We start from the raw sequence: 24551 nt of genomic DNA on the forward strand, positions 1-24551 counted from the left end.
TTAAAGGATTAGTTCACTTTTGAAAAAACTTTTGCTGATAATTTACTCACCCCCATGTCATCCAAGATGTCCATGTCTTTCTTTCCTCAGTCGGAAAGAAATTTAGGTTTTTGATGAAAACATTACAGGATTTTTCTCCATATAATGGACTTCAATGGGAACTAGATGGTTCAAGGTCCAAAAGACGGTTCATAACAGTTTCAGATGCAGCTTCAAATGTCTTTAAACGACACCAGACGAGGAATAAGGGTCTTATCATGCGAAACGAGCGGTTATTTCAAAACTTATTCCAAAAATGTAACTTTTCTAAGGACAAATGCCAGCCTTGCTCTATTCTGTGAGGCGCGTTTGTAATACGTAATTACGTTCAAAAGGTCACGGGCGACGTAGCCGAAAGTACAGAGTCAGTGTTTACAAGTTGAACGCATAGGTTAAACGTGCAAACTAACTCAAACACCGTTTCAAAAAAGGAATTAAAAGGAAAAACAATGATGTCGGATGATTTTGATTCTGTACTTTCGGCTACGTCGCCCGTGACCTTTTGAACGTAATTACGTATTACGTGACGTTACAAACGCGCCTCAGAGAATAGAGCAAGGCTAGCATTTGTCCTTAGAAAAGTTACATTTTTGGAATAAGTTTTGAAATAACCGCTCGTTTCGCATGATAAGACCCTTATTCATCGGCTGATATCGTTTAAAGACATTTGAAGCTGCATCTGAAACAGTTATTAACCGTCTTTTGATACTTGAACCATCCGGTTCCCATTGAAGTCCATTATATGGAGAAAAATCCTGGAATGTTTTCATCAAAAACCTAAATTTCTTTTCGACTGAGGAAAGAAAGACATGGACATCTTGGATGACATGGGGGAGAGTAAATTATCAGCAAAAGTTTTTTCAAAAGTGAACTACTCCTTTAAAGAGCCCCTATCATGGATTTTTGAAAATGACTGTTCATATGGTGTGGAATATAGCTCTAAGTGAATGAAAACATCCTGCAAAGATATATATCTGAAAGTGCACCGTATATAAAGTTATTGTACTTCAAAAGTGAGAGTCGACTCTGAGTCTATGAAATGAATTGTTTTTGAAACGAGTCATTAGCTGTTTCGTCGTGACTGACGTAGATACAAAACATTAGCTCATTGGCCGCTCCCAACAACTGCGCGCGCAGACTTGAAGTCTAGAACACGTTCAAATACTTCAGCTGAATCGCATCATGTCGAGAAGACGCTGTTTTCTACATTGCAAAGACGGTTCAGCCACTTGTTTTCATTGCCCAGGGACGAGCATGTGAAGAATCAGTGGTCAGAGTTCATATTAGCAACAGTATAGCCCGAACCTTGTGTTCTCATTATTTTAATGACGAATCATTCAAAAACATAAATTAATTCAAATGTATAAAAGCCCCGTTTGATAATGTAGTATTATAAAAAATCTTTATTGATAAAGGCAAGCAAATTAAATGACAGATTAATCCAGCATTAGTAAAGTGAGATCTGTGTCTTTGAGAGAAATGTGTGTGTTTAGTCGAGCTTCAGTATTAGAGATCTGAACTATAAGAACAACACAAGACATGTGAGACTTTAACTGTGATTAGAAGTCATTTTTAAAGTCCCCAATCAAATATGAATGACTCGATCAGTAAAGAATCAGTATTTACAATGACAAACACTCACATTACACTAATGAGTTCATGAGAAAATATGTTGCTGTTTGTTCTCAGATTATGTTAAAATAAACATACAGTAAATGCCAGCATATAAAGCCATTACACATATATGAAGATTAATAAATGACAAAAAATAGTAATCTGATAAATGACACATTAGGTTTCTGATGTGTGAATATGAGCTTGATCTCGTTCAGCTCTTCTGGATCTGATGTCATAAACCACAAGAATGACAGTAGCCACGCCCACCAGAGCAGAGAGGACCAATCGGATCACAGCTTCAGTAGGACCACAGCAGTGGACAGAGTCTGAGGAGTAAAAGCATCAAACTGAGATCAGATCAGTTCATAAACGCTAATATCAGCGCTGACGTCAGCTAATATCAGCCGTACCTGAACATGTGTGACAGAGTTGAGGGATGTGGAGATGTTGAGTCTGGTTGCTGATGGGATTGTTCAGCACACAGATGTAGGTGTTTTTATCCTCATATTCCACATCCAGAGGCAGAGAGAGACTCATGTTGAGATCAGACACACTGATGTTGGACAATAAACTGGGTCCTTTATACCAGGAGAGAGTCACATGACCCACATTCACAGCTGAACACACCAATGAACATGAAGATGAAGATGAGGATGAAGAACAGTCTCTGCTGATGACAGGAACAGGCAGACGAGCTGGAAAACATCAGAGAGAAAAGAGAAATAAGAACAAATCTAATCAACAATCTTATTTTTGGCTCAGTCAGTGTGTTCAGTGTTTATATGATCTAGCATCTCAAACTAGAAAATGATTCAACAATTAATAAAAATGTAAATAATTGGTAAAACAACAAGAACATTTGAAGGACAGGAGATCTGATCTCTACTCACCATAGACTGAAACTCTGAAAGCATTTAATGAGAAACGGTATGAAAATACAGCGCCTGCACTACTTTTGAGCTGTAGTTTATAATCTCCAGCTTGTTCAGTTGTGATGTTTGTGATGGTCAGAGATCCAGTTTGATTGTTCAGCTTCAGTCTGTCTCTGAATCTCCCGAGATAATCATCATATACAGTGATTCTGTCACCATAAATTTCAGCGATTAAAATGTTTTCATCTCCAAATATCCACCGAATCCAAACATAACGCTTTATTTCAGTGAGATCAGAGTTTATAGTGAGTGATTCTCCCTCCATCACTGATATTTCAACTGGATCAACAAACAGAAACAGAGTTAGCAGAGATATTGATATTATAAAACAAAAACAGAAAAGAAACAAAATGGTGTTTTAATATTGTTTTGTTTGATTTAAAAAATAAGATGGTAAAACAAACATTTAACCAACCAATGACAGCGAGGAGGACATCACTGACCGAACCAAATATAGATTTATATTTTCCAGCATGTCGTTTATAATGTCCAGCTTGTTCAGTTGTGATGTTTATGACGGTCAGAGATCCAGTTTGATTGTTCAGCTTCAGTCTGTCTCTGAATCTCCCATCAAGAACATCATAATTTACAGCGATTCTGTCGGCCCGTTTATGGATTTTAGCGATTAAAGTTTCTTCATCTTCAAACTTCCACTGAATCACATCATTATCCTTTATTTCAGTGAGACCAGAGCTTAGAGTGACTGATTCTCCCTCCATCACTGACACTGACGTCACTGGTCCTGATACCAAAAAAAAAAAAAAAAACACACACTCAGAACAAACACAAACAGGGTTTGTCAGATTAATGATGTGAAATCACTTAATAATGTTTTACTAAAATGTCAGTTTGAAATAATATCACAAAACAAACAAAAATGGAAACAAAACGGCAAATTAATTAATTTAAATGTTGTCATTAAACACAGGTGAAACTAATGTGTTCAGCCTCACCATAGGAACCAATATAGACCCTTCTCTTTCTCACACCGTTGATCTGGAGATGATAACGTCCAATCTGTTTAGTTGTGATGTTTGTGATGGTCAGAGATCCAGTGTGTTTGTTCAGCTTCAGTCTGTCTCTGAATCTCCCATCAAGAACATCATCATATACAGCGATTCTGTCGGCCGTTACATTGATTTCAGCGATTAAAGTTTCTTCATCTCCAAACCTCCACTGAATCACATCATCATCCTTTATTTCAGTGAGATCAGAGTTTAGAGTGACTGAATCTCCCTTCATCATAATCTTCTCTTCATCTTTATCAGCAAACACACCTGAAGAACAGTTTTTCACAAAGCTTTAAAATCACTTGATGTTGGTTTGATGAAGCTTCACTAGAATAATTTTAATTCATTTAAATGTGATATTAATAATATTCTTCGGCAACACAAAGACAAACTATGAAAAATGAAATAGTATAAATAGATTTATATATGGGACAAAAACGTCTCTGTAATGTATGTATGTAACCCTTGTTTCCTGAGGGAACGAGACGCTGCGTTGAACGCTGTGGGAACGCCCCTGCGTTGTGCAGTCCAATCAGTCCAATGGAGAGACGGAACGTCATAGGTGGGACATAACTAACACATGATGACCTCTCAGGTCTGCTAGGAAGTGTTTCAAAGCCTGAAACGCTGCCAAGATTTCTAGACAATTTACATGACAATGCCATGATAGATGATGGTCTTGCCACTAGGGATGGGTATCGTTAAGGTTTTATCGGTATTACTACTCTTACCGATACCGCTTATCGATCCGGTACTTTAACGGTATTATATCGGCTCTTTTTGGTGTTTTTTTTATTTTATTTTTTTTTAAGAATCAAGAACATAATTAAACTTTATATTTTGAAATGTAAATAAGTAAAAGCAAAACGAAGAAAAACATCTTTTTGTTATGCAGCAATGTGCAGGCTTTTTTTGTTTATACAAAAAGGACACGTAAGAAAAAAACAAGTACAAACACAAGAATACAACTAATCAAAGATACAAATTATATACAAAGTGCTTTAATTTCAGGAAGGTCTACTAACATATCTTTTCAGGTAATTGTTTCTGTCTGAAAAGAAACCTATAGTAATCAAATATACAATAGCACTGTATAGTTTATCATAGATAGAATAATGCTTATTAAATCTAAAGTTGTGAGTGATTTTCTCTGCCTTTTGTTGTTTGATTTGCATTAATGGCTGAATCGTCAGCAGGTTTAGGCTATTAGACTGCTGCCCCTTTAAGACCGAGTGCAGATCTAATGGGGACTGATGCACCATCATTTTCTCCCTATTATTTACGTCCATTTAAGACATAATTGTGTTTAAGTGAATAAACTGTGTTTAAGTGAATCTCAGAGCTGGTCATTTTTGACATTTGTATGTATATTTGATAGTTAAGGACGCACGAAGCCCAAGTATAGGCTACTTTTCTTGTCTCGTTGCAGTCCGTTTCGGAGCGCGCACCGCCTCCGTCTCTTGCGCAGGCTTTTGTGTTTTTAATAGCCATTTTTTTTTATCTTGCAACAGTAGAAGACAACATTTTGCAACAATCGCCGATCGTGCTGATTCTGACGGTTACGTTGGTTTGGGTTTAGGAAAACTGACAGCGCTCCGCAGTGCTGTGAAGTAAAGGAAGTTAAGCTGGACAGATCGTCTCGTTTTTTAACGGTTTTATCTCAAATATCTCCTTTTTATAAGCTTTGGAAGCCGAAATACAAAATATATTTGAATAATATCCCAGATCTAAAGTGTAACCACGTTGAATGTTTAGTTCTGTCCTCATTGTCACTCATTAAGCAAGGGCTGTCGTGTTGCGCGTGCTGTGGCTTTGCGTGAGAGATCGCTCTCTCTCTCTCTTCTCTCTAGCCATGTTTCCATCGACACGTTTTTATCCGAATTAAGTGATATCAAATGAAAAATGCCTTATGGAAACAGTAAAATTCGATGAAATTTCATGAAAATCGATTTAAATGAAATGCGTTCGGTCTCATCGGATTTTCTCTTGATCGCTATACGGCTAATGCGATAAAAGCTGATGGAAACGTTATTTGCCGAATAAATAATGAATTGTGATTAAGTTTTAGGCCCTTTTATGGTTGCAACACGTCAGAAGACGAGTTCATTTCCGGCCAGTCTGTTTGCGCACACATGGCGGATTTCAACAAAGACAGATGTAAGTGGACAAAGCAAAAAGATGCTTCAACCAAAGGGTTTCCGTGAACCACGATCTCCCAGAACTGATGGAGCGCTGTCGTTCCCACACCACAGTCACCTCCGCTGTCGTCGGGCATACGTGCATCGGCATCATCATAGAGCATTGTTTATAGCGTCGCTGTTTTCTTAGGTTAGTTTAGCTTGTTTTTACGTGGCTTGGTTGAATTGTAATGTAGAATGTGGTCTGTTATTTCTAGTTAACCGACTGCGGCGCTGCTAGTAAACACACCGTTGCCATGGACGCAGTTCAAAGACGGACTATTCGGAGACTATTTTCTTTAGCAGAAGCAATACTCGTTTTTAAATCAATAAACTCGTTTTTAAGGCAATATTTTGTGTCAAATTATTGATTTATTTGGTTGATTTATATGTAGGCTAATAAGCAGGATAATATATAGCGAGGCGGTTGTTATAGCGAATACAACCAACAACCGCCTCGCATACATTATCCCATTCATATGTCGCAATCAGCTGGCACATAAGCATTATTAGCCTTCAACTTGTGAAATATTGATCATTTTTGGTAGATGGCGCGATCCGTTTTGTCTAACAAAACTTTGTTCGCAAAAGTTTGCTTGAATGTTGTTCGATTCAGTGCGAAAATAAATGGAAACACCTTAAAATGTCGCAAATCAATTCGATATACCAATTTGATCGCAAAACAGCATGTGACGTCATTACGTACAGGTTTTTATTCGCTTTAAAGCCGTTGGATGGAAACACACTTTCACCAGCTTTATCCGCATGAGTTTTTTAACCGAATTTCAGATAATTCGATTGACAAGTGGATGGAAACATGGCTTCTCTCTCTTCTGAACTGCGAATTGCAAATTTGCATCACAGACAAATGGTTTAATTCTGAAGAATCGAAGCAATGCGGGGGACCGAATCCCAAACGACGCCCAGAAAAGTGGCCTCCTGAGGAGATAAAACACTTTTCTTCACGTTCAGCCTCAACCCCAACTTCCTGATATGCGCGAGGATGACATCTCGATGACGAACCGCCATCTGCTTCGTCTGAGCTAAAATCAACCAATCGTCGATATAATTGAGAATGCAAATGCCCTGAAGCCTCAGCGGCACTAGTACTGCATCCATGCATTTCATGAAAGTACGGGGAGATAGCTAGACCGCTACACCGTGACATTTTTGACTTTCAGAATTATGTGTAATTCAGGGCACAGTTCAGACGGAATAAAAAGATAAGTTGTCTCTCGCCATTGACTACCACACATATTTTTTTCCGAAATAAGGTCCCATGAGCCGGAAGCGGAGGGGCGGGACTTAGGCTCTCTATGCCTCGCCCCCGAAGGCAAACCTCAGGAACTTCCTGGGTTGTGGAAGTAAGCGTCCTTTAGATCTATCGTGACAAACCAGCCCTCGGTCCTGATTTGTGACACGACCTGCTCGATAGTGAGCATCTTGAATTGAGGTTCCCTATAGCGAGCGATTTAATAGGCGCAAATCTAAAATTGGACGCTCCCCACCATCCTTCCTTGTAGGGATGCACCGAATATTCGGCCGCCGAAAATTTTCGGCCGAAAATGGCCCAAAAGAGCATTTTCGGTTTTCGGCCGAAAGACTTTTATCACCGAAACAATACGGCCGAAATGTTGTGATGACGCAAACAGAAACCGCGACCTGCACGTGCTTGTCTGAAGCAACATGTCTGCGGTGCGGACGTATTTCAGTGTATCTGAACCCGCGAGGAGACGGAAACCTTGTTTATCCACCTATATCTGCTCTAAACAATGCGTGCCGCCATGACGACGACTCCGGTTGTGAGCGGGTCAAGAGCGGTGCGCGCGCTGTCTGTGGAGACTCGGGCTGCGGAGGCAGGCGAAAGTATAAACAAGGCAGCGCGAGTCTCCACAGACAGCGCGCTCACCGCTCTTGACCCGCTCGCAACCGGATTCGTCGTCATGGCGGCACGCATTGTTTAGAGCAGATAAAGGTGGATGAAACAATTAGAAATTATAAATAAGACTCGCGCTGCGGAGGCAGCGCGAGTCTTGACGCGCACTCCGTTGCGCGTCTTGTTGTACTATTCCTTGAAACGACAGGGGACGACTCAAGTACCTGTCCTCTAACCATCAGGAATCGATGAGAAGAAGAAAGATAAATACATGACAATGTTTATTTTTTAGTATACCACCAATACAAAAATAATCACGTAAAACCCAGTAAACCCTGAGATTATTGCTTGTTACATTACAAAAAAAAAATATGTATATGGGAACATGTATGTATAGAACTAAATTAATGCTCTCTTAAATATTTTCTACATTCACTAAACATGTTTCATTAAGTTTCATGTACATTTGTATTAAACATGGACCATTGTTCATTTAAAAAGGCTTTTTATGCTATTGTATGCCACATTTTTAAAATGCAACTAATTTAGACATGCAAACTGGGTGCTAGTGTGATGAGAAGTTTGCGCTCGGCTTTGTTTTTGAGAGAACATTTCATTTTAAAACCTTTCTGCAGGCCAGTAGATTATTATTTAGTGTGCACATGAGTGGGGTCAAGTTAAACATTTTAGTTTGAATTTTATTTTATACTGTGCATTGTGCTAAATAAATATTTGCATATATTGTAATTGATTTATTCTTTGAAAATGTTATATTAATTTATGCAATTGCAATGCCTTGATTTTAGTGAAGTTTGTACACAGTCATAGCCATAAATGCAATGATACTAATAATTGGCATAATTTATTTCGGTGTTTCGGTTTTCGGTTTTCGGCCTTGGTTTCCTCTTTTTCGGTTTCGGCCAAGAATTTTCGTTTCGGTGCATCCCTACTTCCTTGGAACGATGAAATATCGTCTGTAATAACCTAGCTCCAAACTGGGAGGAGGAACCCGTTCTATAGACCCTTTTACAGTTGGTAAACATGGTGATGTTTTTTGTGGGCGGAGCTTAGGTGGAGGCAGAACGATCCCTCTGCCCACTTCACTAACGCTAGTTAGCAAGTTTTATTAGCTTGTTTTTTAACAATGACTGGAGAAAATCAGATTTTATCTTAATGTGTAAGGTCACTCACTCTCCACGACTGTTATTTCCAAAAGTTATTTTTAATGGACAGAACCAGATTGGCCGGCCCGTAGCCGCCTACACGCTCACTCGATGCATGGACGATCTGACAGGCTAACATTACGTTACCTCGGTTGAGTGGCCTGACTTCTACACCTACCTTATAGAGAAACTGATCGTAAAGACAAACTGTGGGCATGCCTATAACTATGTGCTGAATGGTCCTGTACAAGACGTGTGTGTATGATCCGCATTTCTGCCGAGCTAGGGCAGAGAAGACGACAATGTAAAGAGTGTCATTACGGTTGGATTTTAATCATGTGAATATTTTCTGGAAATAAAAAATCCAGATACAGCATACTCATTTTTCATTGATACTTGCACCAAACAACACAATAAGATGACATTTAAAAATAATAAAAGTAATTTAAGCTCCTTATTTTGTAGCCGAATCTGTGCTGGTTTGCATTGGCCGCCTCCAGTTTTCACTTTGTTTTGCCTCCAGCTAACGCCGTGACGTAACTGTGACGTCGCCGGCGCAAAAGGGCTCTATAGCCCTCTTTTGAAGGAGCGTTTTCACCTCTTGCCCGGGCCCACACTATGGGCAGAACCCCTCTGAGTTTCGGTGGACGACTCCTGAATTGGATCACCTACTAGATCAACAGCCCTTGCTAGGTCAAGAGCTAATTCAGATTAATTAAACATCTTTAATAGACTTCAGCAATTGACATAAATTATGTTATTTTCTTAAGTTGTTTGTTTAGAATCGTGATCTCTACTTTTATTCTCAAATTATCCCGAATTGTGTAGCTCTAATATATAGCTTGTGTATGTATCATTTAGTTATATTTAAATTAATTATAAAGAAGAGATCGGGTCCTGACCCCCACTATATTTGCCTATTCTAATAACGGAGTTTGGACCTGAATACAAACTCGATCTCACAGTAAAATCACAGCTCAATTATTTCCATATGAGAATAACAGTTAATCCTCTCTGACTAATTTAACATGTAATTTATTACATGAAGAACAACAACTGAAGTCACATTTAAAACTCACCATCCAGACGGCAGAAACACAGACAGAAGAAAACAGTGCGAAACATCTTCAGTCCACAAATATGAAAAGACAAACTCTTCAAAACGGCTTCGGGAATAAAATGACAGATGAGCTGATGTGAAGCTGCTCTGTAGTAACATGAAATTAAACTCCACCAACATCTCATGAAATTGCAAATCTTTAAGTGTTTATGCATGTGACCATCTTACACTTTCTTTCTGATAATTCACTTTCTGATGTTTATCAAGTGCGCCTCGACTTCCTCTAGATTAAAAAATGTCATGTTCAACACAAATGTGTGAAAAGTGTCTTAAGCAACAGTTTGCTACTTTGATAAGAAAGCATCAGCTAAAGTTATTGCACATGCAAGCATTATTGATGAAGAACAGCGGATGAATCGTCTTCATCAGTGATGCGCGGGTCAATGTATAAACAACCCGCACCCGACCGACGTTTTCAACTACCCGCCCTTAAAGGAGAACATTGTTACCTAGTCAACCGTTATCTGAGATTTGTTTTCCTGAAATGTAAATAGTTTTATCTCTAAAAACAGTTTAGCGTATAACACTAGTAATGACAAATAAAAATCGCTTGTTATTACCACTAACAAGGCTCAAAATAGCCCCACAGTAACACGGTAGCATAATAAGGGTCCCTACATTCAAACCGAAGCATTGAGAACTTTGTCAGTGTCCATACAGTTTAATAAGAAGATGAAGAGTTCAGATGCAAAAGCCTTTAAGTGCCATTTGAAATTTTCTTCTAAAATGATGTTTTTTTTTATCAAGCTTGTATATTTAAGTTCAGTAATTTCACTTAAATGGCAATGAAGATTACCTATTAATTGCCATTTAAAAATACAAGCTTGATAAAAATAGTCATTTTAGAAGAAAATTTCAAATGGCATTTAGAGGCTTTTGCATCTGAACTTTTCAGATATTTTACACACAGTCAACTTCGCGAATACAGGAAGTAGCCATCTTTGAAAAATAAGGTGTGTCCGACATCGGCTGCGGCTGGATGAAACCGATCGGTGAGAATAGCCGCGTGCAGACGGGGAGGAGCTGCAAACGGAGACGTGAAGCTTGTTCGACTTCATGCAGCTCTGCGCAGACCGATCGGCGGCTGACTTGAAACAGTGCATGCCGGTTAGAAATTTTGTCCGACTTGAAGCAGCGCTGACTCCACGTGACTGTGACGTATGCCATCAAAGTACCGCGAGAGCGATACGAGAGTAGCCGGAGGACTCAGCCAGCGCAGCTTCTTAAGAGCGGCTGCACGAGCTCTGATGATGTCACAGCTGTTCCACGATTCGCCGGATTCACCGCATGACAACGATCACGTGCGCTTCGTGTTTATTCTGGCACATTTAGTTCCACTAAAGCTCACAAATCAGTATTTTATAACAGTAAACACTCTTTTCATTTAGTCGCGATGTTATATTGTGTCATGTTTATCATGTTTATCAAAATAAAACTGATTAAAAAAACGTTGATTCCACGTCATTGATTATAGGCTTATTTTGAACTTTATTCTAGTTCAAACAGATGCTGTATGAAGCAGTAAAGTGTTGAATGAAAATGTGTCTGAAATATCTGTTTATTTGGCAAATGTTGCATTTATTTCACTTCAGCTGTGGTAAAGCATGCAAACACCACGTGAGCCGTCACTACGGGAACCAGAAATTGTCCGACTTCACGTCTCCATTTGCAGCTCCTCCCCGCCTGCACGCGGCTGTTCTCGCCGATCGGTTGCATCCAGCCGCAGCCGATGTCAACCACACACCTAAAATGAGCAAAGAAACGGTGAGAGAAGAAGATATTCAAACACCAGCCAACTCACAATCCACGCTAGATTTAATTCCTATACGTGGGTCGTCATCACAGATTCACCAGCATGGAGGTGGTTTGGTTTAGTCAAAAGACGCTGATCTGCAATATGTGTCAAAAGCAGCTCGACGACCATCAATCTCTTCATCTTCGAATCGACTCACCGCACTTAATATGAGGATTATGAACAGCCGAACACGACGCGCCTGCAGCTGAAGGGGTAAAATAAAAAACACACGCAACAAACTTTGCCCGATTAATTTACATAGAAAGTTCCTTATGACAGAAAAAGCGACAGATGACAAGATATAACAAACGCTGTCCCCAATTACATTAGGCTACCAGAGACATGGTGCCAATTCAAGCGGTTGAGAGAGATGGTTTTAAACGGCTTTTAACGACGTTACATTTTTTTACCTTAGTCTATAAATCGTAGACTTTGTTTACAATAGAATCTGTTTACATACATATTTTTTCCACAGTGCAATATTGGACAAATCTGAAGTTAGTCATTGAGAATACTATGGGCTAGTTTTTTGTATTTTTGATTATAGAAGTTTTTACATAAGGGAATATTTAGTGTTCAATGGTATTTTAGTGCTATTTTTGATCGATGTATCATTTTTTTGTCAATATCGCACACCCCTACTTCGAAACAATATTGTGGAAAGCGCTATACAAATACATTCAAATTGAATTAATGAGTAAGTGAGAAAATATATTGCTGTTTGTTCTCAAATTATGTTCTAAGATGGAAATAAGCCACATGAAAATAAGCATACAGTAAATGCCAGCATGATTGTGGTGATGATGATGATGATGATGATGATGAACATGAAGATGAAGAACAGTCTCTATTGATGGCAGGAACAGGCAGACGAGCTGGAAAACATGAGAGAAAAAGAAAAATAAGAACAAATCTAATCAACAATCTTATTTCGGTTCAATCAGTGTTTATATGAGCATCTCAAACTACAACAATGAATCAACAATTAATAAATATGTAAATAATTAGTTAAAAAAACAACAAGAGTGTTTGAAGGACAGGAGATATGATCTCTACTCACCAGAGACTGAAACTCTGAAAGCATTTAATGAGAAACTGTTATCTTTTCTCATACATTTGATCTTATAATCTCCAGCTTGTTCAGTTGTGATGTTTGTGATGGTCAGAGACATAGTTTGATTGTTCAGCTTCAGTTTGTCTCTGAATCTCCCGAGATAATCATCATATACAGCGATTCTGTCGGCCTTTACATAAATTTCAGCGATTAAAATGTTTTCATCTCCAAACATCCACCGAATCCATATATAACGCTTTAATTCAGTGAGATCAGAGTTTATAGTGAGTGATTCTCCCTCCATCACTGATATTTCAACTGGATCAACAAACAGAAACAGAGTTAGATTTCAAATGAACAATATCATAAAACAAAATGGTGTTTAGTTAAAGGGGTGGTAAAACACGATTTCACTTTTCTAACTTTAGTTAATGTTGCTGTTGGAGAAGCATAAACATCTGCAAATTACAGCGCTCAGTTCAAAGCAAAGGAAGATATTTGATTTTAAAGGGCACCTATTATGGCAAATTCACTTTTACATGGTGTTTGAACATAAATGTGTGTTGGCTGTGTGTGAGCAAAACCACCCTAAAATGATAAAAATCCACCCAGTGTTTTTTTTACAATCTCAATAAATCATGTGCACCGTGTCAGAACGAGCTGTTCTAAGATTCAGCTCTTTGTGACGTAGAAAGTGAGCAAGGGGTTTGATTGACAGTGTGGTTGTGGCATAGACCCCGCCCTCGGTGATCTGTACACCATCCTTCATTGTTTCAACGACAGCCGGTAATGTCTCTTGGAAACGTAAACGTTCTGTCGTGGGTTAATCCTGTTGTTGTGGCTTAAAAGTTAATCCTCAAGTGTGGATCGTCATCTACTGTTTGCGATCCACCGTCACCTCCAGTAACAGTACGTGTATTTTATGTGTATTTTATAAGTGTCTTTTCAGTCAATGTCAGCCAATTCAACAACAAATGCGTCTAAAGTTGTTGTCGTCGTAGGATGTCTGTGTAGGCTATATAATTTAAACCTTGTTTGTATAGTGTGTAACCACACGTTTATATATTTTTAAAGATATTGTATTAAAAACTGCATATACTGTATGTTGTTGTTCTGTAAGTTAGCCATCTTCTCACATTTGCCACCGAAGCACCTGTATGACAAGTAAACATGACGCCACAGGTCCCTCGCATAAATTTCGCTTGTAAGTTACGTAGCAAACTTTATCACAGAATGTGTATGTAGTTTCAAAATATTGCGCCAGTTTGAGCTTCAGTGTTTGTGTGTGTCTGTGTGTGTGTGTGTGTGTGTGTGTGTGTGTGTGTGTGTGTGTTGCTGCTGCACATCCGGACGCGATTAGCTGCTACAACTCTATAAGTCAGTCCCTCCAGGATTTCACGATTTTTTTGTGTGATTTTTGCGATCAAAATGACTGATTTTGTGGTGGTAATTTCCAAAAATTTGTGAAAAAATTTGCGACATTTATATATAATATTTACCATAATAGTTTTCAGTCCTTCCAGAAAAACGCGGAGTTTTTTTGTGATTGTTGCGGGCAAAAATTGATTGATTACGCGGCCCGTTTTCTTTTAAAATGCAATGGAATATGTGGGATATTTATGCAATGAAATTGCAGGAAATTGCAAAAATTGAGGGAACTTGCAAAAATTGCGGTTTGATTAAAAAGAGAAAGAGAAAAAATGATTCCCCCAACATCCTGATCTCACTAGGCTAATGTAAGAGTCATTTCTTATCACTTCCTTTGATAAGCAAGCATACTACATCATAGAAAGTGCTGGGAATGTTTAATTTCTCATCTTGTTTTATTTCAGACTGTAATGAGTGTAAATAAGGTGTGGCCCCTTTAAGAGCTGTGCGCTCCTTGTTGAACTCTCTGCCGTGTTATGTGCGCCTCGAACACCCCATGTGTGCGGGTAATTTCTGTTTGATGCTACTTCTTTTATCTTATGTTGTTTATTAAGTAACGATGTGACAGTAGAACGTGTGACAGACAGTTATACGAGTTCGATTTGTGAGATGTCAATCGCCTCCGTGAGTCTGTCTGGCGTCGCGTAATTGCGTCACTTCATAACGTTCCCATGGAAACAGAGGGAAATGGCTGCTCTTGTGTGAAGCAAACGCAACATTTTTCAACTTTCTGCTAAGATACATGTGACTTTTTTGCAACGAAACTTTTTTTGCAGCGAGGATTATGAAATTATGCAAACCCCGCATATTTTGCACGGAAATCGGCAATTTATGCGGCGAAAGTGCGGCATATTTGAAAAAATGCGGCCCCCCGCATAAATATGCGGACTTTGGCTGATTTTGCATTGAATTCAGCGATCGCATAATCGCGTTTTTCTGGAGGGACTGATAAGTACATAAATGTATCAGATAACCATACCGAGACGTACTGGTCCATTCTCATGTGTTTATTCTGCCGGAGTCTCTTCGTACTATTTATATATTCCGATTCAAACGTACGCTGAATGACATTCAAAACAGCGGTTTCTCTCACTCTCTCAGTACCGACTGCCATAGGTATCAAGTTACGCCCTCATCCAAAGGCAGGGCGGGGATATGCAGCTCATTTGCATTTAAGGTGGTATAGTCCCCGAAACAGCTCATTTTTAAGCAGGCCCCAAAATGACATTTTCAAATGGTTATAATAAATTAACTATGGGGTATTTTGAGCTGAAACTTCACAAATACATTCTGGGGACACCCGAGACCAATATTACATCTTGTAAAAAGGGGCATAATTGCTGCCCTTTAAAGGAAATGACTACAACAAATGGCTGGTATGGACTACACGACATTCCTCCGGGTTAGTGAATTAACTGTGTTACTATGGTTACCAATGTTTATAGCGATACATTTCGACAATAACAAAGTCCTTTTAGGCAAGTCATGCCACTCGGCTGCCATCTTGGCAACGCATCCGGGCAGCTATTTCGGGCTTAACAAGACCAGGCTCCTATCTAAATGAATGGGCAGAGAGTCAGAACTGCACTTTCACTGGTCACCAGGACATAAAAACTGCATGTATAGAAACAGCAGTAAAATATGATAAAAATCGCTGAAAAAGTTTGATGACTTTGCCCCAAAATAAGGTTTAAAACGCTGTTTTTTCCCACAGGTTGTACTTTTACTGCGCATGCGCAAGGGTTCTCTCGCTCTCTGTCGCACGTGCTGCACAGTTTAATACACAGTATGTGTGCGCTCTTGCTCGCTCGCTCTAGATTCTGGGAGATTTGAAGTAATTTGCGGGCATCAGCGAGCCTCTATCAATCTGCGGGAGACACCCGGAACTTCTGGGAGACTTGGGATGTCTGATAATTACACAACGCACACATACATACACTGCATATCTAATCTGCCGCCTTTTCAAACAGTAACGTATTTAAATGTTTCCCGGCTTGACCGTTAAAAGAAGACGATTGGCTGTCCAGCGGGAGGGGCGGGGCATATGCATACAACCGCCATCTTTGGTGTTACGGGTTTTCCCTCTACATTTGTATTAAGGATTGAGGAAGTGGCATGTCTCTATATAAATAGTCTCTGACTGTAATCAAACTGACTGGAACTAACTGTGCATTAAACGGTTTTACTGCACACCTTCCAGCCAATCAGAATCGAGTGTGGTATAACTAACCTTTATTATGGATCTCTATGATCGCAGCTGCTAACACAAGCTCTTGAAACCCCGCCCTCTGCAGCTGCTCATTTGCATTTAAAGGGACAGACACAAAACGGTGCGTTTTTGCAAACCCTCAAAAAGGGACAACTTTAACATGCGATATACAATATCTGTGGGGTATTTTGTGCTAAAACTTCACACACTCTGAGATTTATTTTACATCTTGTGAAAAGGGCATTTTACCACCCCTTTAATATTATTTCGTTTGATTACAACATGAAATGGTAAAACAAATATTTAACCTACCAAAGACAGAGAGAATAGTGGGTGAACTCCACAAAGATTTAGGATAATGTTTATAATGTCCAGCATGTTCAGTTGTGATGTTTATGATGGTCAGAGATCCAGTGTGTTTGTTCAGCTTCAGTCTGTCTCTGAATCTCCCATCAAGAACATCATCATATACAGCGATTCTGTCGGCCCGTTTATTGAATTCAGCGATTAAGGTTTCATTCTTATCATCATCTTCAAACTTCCACTGAATCACATCATCATCCTTTATTTCAGTAAGATCAGAGTTTAGAGTGACTGATTCTCCCTTCATCGCTGACCTCAGAGTCACTGGTTCTGATCCTAAAAAAACACACACAGACGAAACACAAACAAGGTTGGCCAGATCAATACTGTGAAATCACTTAATAATGTTTTACTAAATAGTTTAAAATGTCAGTTTGAAATAAACTCCTAAAACAAACAAAAATAATCAAAATGGTGAATGAATTAATTTAAATGTTGTCATTAAAAACAGGTGAAACAAATGTGTTCAGCCTCACCAAAGCGAACAATACTGATCGTTCTCTTCCTCACACCGTTGATCTGTAGAGAATAATGTCCAGTCTGTTTAGTGATGTTTATGATGGTCAGAGATCCAGTGTGTTTGTTCAGCTTCAGTCTGTCTCTGAATATCCCATCAAGAACATCATCATATACAGCGATTCTGTCGGCCGTTACATTGATTTCAGCGATTAAAGATTCAGGCTTATAATATTTAAACCTCCACTGAATCACATCATCATCCTTTATTTCAGTGAGATCAGAGCTTAGAGTGAATGATTCTCCCTTCAGCATAATCTTCTCTTCATCTTTATCAAACACACCTGAAGAACAGAGTTTTTCACAGATTAAAGCTTTGAAATCACTCGATGTTGGTTTGATGAAGCTTCACTGAAATACTATAAATCACTTAAATGTGATGTTAATAATATTCTTCATTAATACAAAGACAAAAGATGAGACAAAAACTAAATAAAAATACACTTTTAATTTAATGTTGTAACAACTACTGAATTTACTGTAAACTTATGCTGTGGTTTTATTTGGTTTTGTGTTATTGTTTAAATGTTATTGGGCTTTAACTAACATTTACAAAATCAAATAAAGACACAGAAACCATATCCATACATGTTTAGTAGATATTAATAAATGTTAGTACTAGGGTTGGGCCGATGACTGACAGACATCACGATGTTTAGCCGGCAGCCCATTTCTGAATATTAATAAACTTGCTTACCATGTCATCAACTATCCTCTATTTCGATTCTCAAATACGTGTAAGTGAGTTTGTTTTGTCGTTTAATAAAACTTTATAAATGATCTTGATCTGTAACGTGAGATGGCCGCCGTGTTTGGGCCGCAGTTCAGAGATTCAATCAGTTTCTCTCGAAATACATGAAAGAGAAAAATAATTGACTTTATAGTTTTTTACACTTTGTGTCTGATATGAATAAAAACCATTGGCAAATGTACGTAAACTCACCCAAAGGATTATTAGGAACATCGGTTCAATTTCTCATTAACATTAACATGGCAGTGTCTTCAATGCATTTAGGGGTGTGGTCCTGGTCAAGACAATCTCCTGAACTCAAACTGATTGTCAGAATGGGTAAGAAAGGGGATTTAAGCAGTTTTGAGTGTGGCATGGTTGTTGATGTCTGAGTATTTCACAATCTGCTCAGTTATTACCACACAAGTTACCATTTCTAGGGTTTACAAAGAATGGAGTGAAAAGGGAAAAACATCCAGTATGGTTCAGTCCTGTGGGCCAAAATGCTGTGTTGATGCTCGAGGTCAGAGGAGAATGGGCCGACTGATTCAAGCTGGTCAGTCTCTCCAGAAAAACGCGATTATGCGATCGCTGAATTCAATGCAAAATCAGCCAAAGTCCGCATATTTATGCGGGGGCCGCATTTTTTCAAATACGCCGCACTTTCGCCGCATAAATTGCCGATTTCCTTGCAAAATATGTGGGGTTTGCATGATTTCATAATCCTCGCATTTTCGTTGCAAAAAGTCTCATATATCTTAGCAGAAAGTTGGAAAATGTTGCGTTTGCTTCACGCAAGAGCAGCCATTTCCCCCTGTTTCCATGGAAACGTTATGAAGAGACGCAATTACATGACGGCGACGGGAAATGACTCTTACATTAGCCTAGAGACATCAGGATGTTGGGGGAATCACTTTTTTTCTCTTTTTCATCAAACCGCAGTTTTTGCAAGTTCCCGTAATTTTTGCAAATTCCTGCAATTTCATTGCATAAAATTGCATACATATCCCGCATATTCCATCACATTTTTACAACGCATTCTCACCCCAAGGCGTCACCTTTGACCATGCTTCAATATTTGACGTTTTAGGCGCCCTTTAGCGTCACTTACATGACGCGATCCTACGGCGTCATCTAACTAAAGGAAAGCGTCAGTTAGAGGACGCGGTTAGGTTTAGGTGTGGGGTGGGGGTAGGGTACACACGATCCTAGGGCGTCATCTAACTGACGCTAGAGGGCGCCTAAAGCGTCAGATATTGAAGCATGTCCAAATGCTTCCCAAGGCGTCAGTTAAGTGACGCCTTGGGGGTGAGAATGGGCTGCATTTTTAAAGAAAACGGGCGGCGTAATCAAGGATTTTGCCCGCAACAATCACAAAAAACTCTGCGTTTTTCTGGAAGGACTGATAGAAGAGCAACTTTGACTGAAATAACCACTCATTACAACCGAGGTATGCAGTAAAGCATTTGTGAAGACACAACACACACAACCTTGAGGCGGATGGGCTACAACAGCAGAAGACCCCACCGGGTACCACTCATCTCCACTACAAATAGGACAAAGAGACGACAATCTGCAAGAGTTCACCAAAATTGGACAGTTGAAGACTGGATTAAATGTTGCCTAGTCTGATGAGTCTGGATTTCTGTTGAACATTCAGATGATTTGGCGTAAACAGAATGAGAACATGGATCCATCATGCCTTGTTCCCACTGTGCAGGCTGGTGCTGGTGTAATGGTGTGGGGATGTTTTCTTGGCTCAAGCATGGGCCAACATTTCTAAAGAATGCTTTCAGCACCTTGTTGAATCAATGCCACATATAAAATATGGAATATTTAACATTTTCTTATACAGGGGAGCATACCCTTGGAACAAAAAAAAAAAAAAAAAATGGAAGAGAATTGTAATGCTATTTCTGAGGTTAAGCAAGAGATGAAAGTTCACAAGCAGAAGGAAGCTATGTCGCAGCTGGAGCTTTCTGATGAGGCCTGCTGAGGCCAAGGGTGGGAGACTTGGATCGCTATAAAGGCTTGTTGGAGAAACAGAATGAGAGCATCCAACAGGGAGGGATAATCCAGCTGGCCGAGATTGCTCCTGGTGTGTGCTGGGAAATAGAAGAGGCGTTTGATACGGTTTATATTGGCAGAAGAGAAGGGAATCGTAGGCCTCTGTTAGAAATGTGTTTTCTTTCTCTCAGCTATTATCCAGCAAGAGCCTTACTTGCACATTACTTTCCATGTTTGTACTTTGCCGGATACTGAGCATTTATAGAATTGTTATACAATTTGATATGATATGATGTCATTTATGATCTTATTGGTTGAATAACCAGTTGAGAAACTCTATATTATTCGGTAGGCTGTGTATTGTAAGCTAAGCTATTTTTCTAACTTCCCAGCGCTGGCCTTTCTTTTCTTTGTTTTAGTAATTCATTACGCTCAATAATCGAATCTACAGAGATCAAATATGGACATTGTCAAAAGGATCAACCGTGTGCAAGGAGGAGAGCATTCGTTTCGCTGAGGACTTCAATAAAGATATTTAACAAGCGCATACTGAAGGGAAAGTGCCATACTTTCGTCCCTTCGCTTTCGTTGAAGGGAAGCACATTTTTGCCTGATAATGAAGTCTTGGGAAATGTGTGTTTTTTTTAAGAGGCTTTTTTGTAAGTGTTGCTCTTTATTTTTCTAATCTTATTGTCGATTGCTTATTGACACTCTTGTGAGTTCCAGTGGGCGCATGTTCTTGTTGAAATCTCGTTTATCTTGTTGTTCGTTAAACGCAAGGGAACTCAAGGACAATGTAAAACGCAAAGGTATATTTTTGTTTTGCAAGAGGCAGAAGTCAAATTTAGTTTTTCTACAAGAGACTCACTCTACTGAGGAAGAGGCTGCTTTTTAGATGCGGGCGATTAATCGCGATTGATCGCATCCAAAATAAAAGTTTGTGTTTACATAATATATGTGTGTGTAGTGTGTATAATTAATTTGTATATATAAATACTCACACATGTATGTGTATATTTAAGAAAAATGTGTTATTAATATATCAAATATTTATATTTTATATAATATTTATTATGTATAAATATATATAAAGTATATACATTCAAATATTTCTTAAATACATGCATGTGTGTGTATTTATATATACAAATTATTTATATACACACACACATATATTATGTAAACAAACTTTTATTTTGGATGCGATTAATCGCGATTAATCGTTGCCCATCCCGAGTCATGGCTCCAATCGATCAGCAGGGGTCGCCATTTGCCTTAACACCTGCCCTTGGAGGAATGCGACTTTTCAGTCTGATGCTGGTCATTGGCTTGCTGCTGTGGTTAATAGTTTAAACAGTTTTCTTATTTTAGTTACACAGCTTAAATCGAAATTTCAAAAAATTTTGTACTAATTGGACTGTGGTTTTAATCTAGCACCAGATGAATGGTTGGACAGATCTCCTTCTAGTTAAGTCTTGTTTTAGGAAATTGTTTTTAATGCAAATTGTGGATGTGTAGGCCGTTGATAGCGATCGTTCATCTTGGAAGTTAGTCCAGGATTGGTGGATGTGTGTTGCAGATAATTTAAAGTTTGTATAGAGTATTTGTAAGTGCCTTGATTTTATGTAATGAGATTAAAGTAAAACATGTTTTGTGGTTATTTGTGTATTGCTAATTATGTTTTTTTTTTTTGTATTCGGTTTAGTTGATTTGCCGTTCCTCTTGTGTTTGTTTTTGTTTCGATTTCCCCGTTGAGCCAGTTTCGCGTGCATATGATAGGCTACGCACTATTTGGCGTGTAATACACACACACACACTCCCACCCCCAATCCTACCCAAGTGATTTACAGTGCGTAGTGTATGCACGGAAAAAAAACAAAAAAAAACAAACAAACATTTTTAGCGTATAGAAATTAAATGTGTGATATACGCACTTTATAGTACATTGCAAATATAATAATAAAAATGTACTATTAAATATACAAAAATTAAATTAGCTGCATACTTTTGACTATTTTCACAATACAATTTTTAACACACTTTAAAATAGGCTAATTTTAATTTATATTTTACAAAAATATACTTGAAAGTGAAAGTTCTGTTTATTTTTTATAAGTACCTATATTTATTTGCACTTGTCTTAAAAAATGCATATTTTTTAATATGTGCTAAAAATGATCATTGTAACAATGCATTGGAAGTATACTTTCAAAGTACCCTACATTATTAAATAACATGAAGTTGTAATATATTTATACTTTTAGTGTACTTTTCGATGCTAAATTGAGACAATTTCAAGTATACTTTAGTATAATTTAATTATAACTAAAATACACTTAGTACAAAAAATAAATTATCCAAAATAGCCCCAACTTCAATTTAACTAATCATTAATTTAGTACTACTTGAAATATACTGACAATTAGTCTGGCTGCAAGTATACTTGGCATACTTTTCTTCACTAGGGTGAGCCTGTGCTCCTGAAAAAACTGAAATAATATTCAGAGCTTTTTTAACTATAGATTTGTCTTTTAAAAATATTACTGTATCATCAGCAAATTGACTAATTCGATATTCATAATCAGAAATGGTAATTCCTTTTCATTGAGGATGGTTGATAACTAAATAAGCAAACATTGTATACATTTAAATGTAAGGACCTTTTACATAGTTAGGCTGTCTTTTTCGCTCGCTGCCGGAAGACGGTCTCCCGCAAATTTCTGGAAAGTTTTTATAACATTTCGTGAAGATACTGGACAAAGAGTGTTTCGATACCATGCAATTAATTTTTTTTCATCATAGGTTTTTTTTTTCTTCAGTTTCTGAGTTGGCTGTGTGTACATCACCAAATCTAACTTTATATTACCTTACTGTCTTGTTGGCTGAAACAGCACCGTTTTGAAACAAATCAGCAACTGTAGCTAGGCTTAAAATATGTTTTACACAGCGGGATTAGTTCTAGCACAAATTACAACTAAGCCGCCAAGTGTACAATGATAATCAAATGAAAACGGAGTCACACGGTTTTTCACCGCGGTCAAGCCAGCCGCAGTTTGAAAATACAGGTTTGTGTAGCCTACAATGCGATCTCTGGATTATGCAATATAATTTTATAAACGCATAGGCTATAAAAAACACACACTAGAAATAAATTATTTATAAACTCATATTTGAAATGGAATTAAATAACAAGTAGCCTACTTTGGGTGTCTTATATCATTGTATTTGTTTTCATATTGAAAGAAACATCAATTACACCCAGTTTATTATCAACACTGTGCACGAGCGCGAATCCCGCGATCCATCTTTGATCTGGCAGGTGTCTGATCCACTTTCTTCACTCCTCTCACTGTGCATGGCTATGATTTCAGGCGAGGCAAGGCGCACAAACAAGCCTATTATTAACAAGCCCCCCCCCCCCCCCCCCCCACACACACACACACACTGTAACGGCAATTACAGTCTGATGCCAATGCGACACAGCCAAAGTGTCCTGCAACAGTGAATGTTAATCCTCTCTGACTATTCTTAACCAATCATTTATTAGGCTACATGGTACCAGAAGAGAAACAACTGAAGCCTTAAGAACATATTTAACCATATTTAACTTAAAAACATATTTAACCAACAACTCACCATCCAGACGCCAGAAACACAGACAGAAGAAAACAATCCGAAACATCTTCAACACTTTCAGTCCACAAATATGAAAAGACAAACTCTTCAAAACGGCTTCAGGAATAAAATGACAGATGAGCTGATGTGAAGCTGCTCTGTGTCTATTCTCTTCTTTACTGAGTGAGTAAACCACCAGAGTCCGTCTACGGAGAGCCTGGCCACTCCCACTCCCATAGAGAGAAAAGGTAGCTTTAGTTTAACGTAAAATATGTGAATCAAAGAAACAGTTTAGAATTAATTGATTAATCCAGTGTTATTTTAGTATTAATTATTTATTTTGCTATAATTTAATAATTTGCTATAATATATACACACAAACATATTTATATATATACACATATATACATGTACACATATGTACATGTGTATATATATATATACATATACAGTGTTGGGAGTAACGCATTACAAAAGTAATACATTACAGTAACATATTACTTTTTGCTGTAACGCAGTAGTGTAAGGCATTACTAATCAATTTTCAGTAATATTTTACTCGGTACATGTTCAGTGAGGCTTGTATTACAGTTGTATTACAGTGTATTGTCTGCTTCTACTTCTTAAAGGCAACAGACTATGTGAAAGTTTTAAAGCAGTCTTTTAGTGCCAGTTCAGAGCGGTCGCGTCTGTAACATTGTTTTTTCCTCATAAATGCGAACACGAAAACTAAAATAAAATGAATATTTTAAGTTCTATGGAGACTGGAGAGCCAACCCTTCCTCATCCGATTTGCGCAGTGTAATTAACAGAATTACAAAACATATATTTTGCCTCCTATTTTTTTTTTTTTTGTCACGCATGAATGTGTGTCTTTTCCCTAATATTAAAAATAAAACA

The 24551-nt window shown here is 38.2% G+C and overlaps 1 protein-coding gene across 3 annotated transcripts; it reads right to left on the reverse strand.

Moving 5' to 3' along the window:
• Positions 1 to 1427: 1427 nt before the first annotated feature.
• LOC120478211 (uncharacterized) lies at positions 1428 to 23850 on the reverse strand. 3 transcript variants are annotated; one of them, XM_089133495.1, is made up of 6 exons: positions 23673 to 23850; positions 3542 to 3865; positions 3004 to 3330; positions 2547 to 2867; positions 2067 to 2351; positions 1428 to 1982 (listed from the first exon to the last, which is right to left on the reverse strand). In XM_089133495.1, the coding sequence occupies exons 1-6, from the start codon at positions 23716 to 23718 to the stop codon at positions 1831 to 1833; spliced, it is 1455 nt and encodes a 484-aa protein (XP_088989621.1). In that variant the 5' UTR covers positions 23719 to 23850; the 3' UTR covers positions 1428 to 1830. The 3 variants fall into 3 exon arrangements, with proteins under 3 accessions (XP_088989621.1, XP_088989620.1, XP_088989619.1); XM_089133494.1 differs by lacking the exon at positions 23673 to 23850 and adding an exon at positions 9894 to 10661; XM_089133493.1 differs by lacking the exon at positions 23673 to 23850 and adding an exon at positions 4062 to 8971.
• Between the last annotated feature and the right edge of the window lie 701 nt (positions 23851 to 24551).

Source organism: Pimephales promelas, chromosome 7, assembly GCF_988280905.1.
Source record: "Pimephales promelas chromosome 7, fPimPro1.hap1.1, whole genome shotgun sequence".
Classification (NCBI taxonomy): domain Eukaryota; kingdom Metazoa; phylum Chordata; class Actinopteri; order Cypriniformes; family Leuciscidae; genus Pimephales; species Pimephales promelas.

Coding starts and splice junctions, on each gene's coding strand:
- LOC120478211 (XM_089133493.1), bottom strand. CDS start 4,263: ATGGCATTGTCATGTAAATTGTCTAGAAATCTTGGCAGCGTTTCAGGC. Junction 2,868..3,003: donor TGTCCTCCTCGCTGTCATTG/GTTGGTTAAATG, acceptor TTGTTGATCCAG/TTGAAATATCAGTGATGGAG. Junction 1,983..2,066: donor ACTCTGTCACACATGTTCAG/GTACGGCTGATA, acceptor TTTACTCCTCAG/ACTCTGTCCACTGCTGTGGT.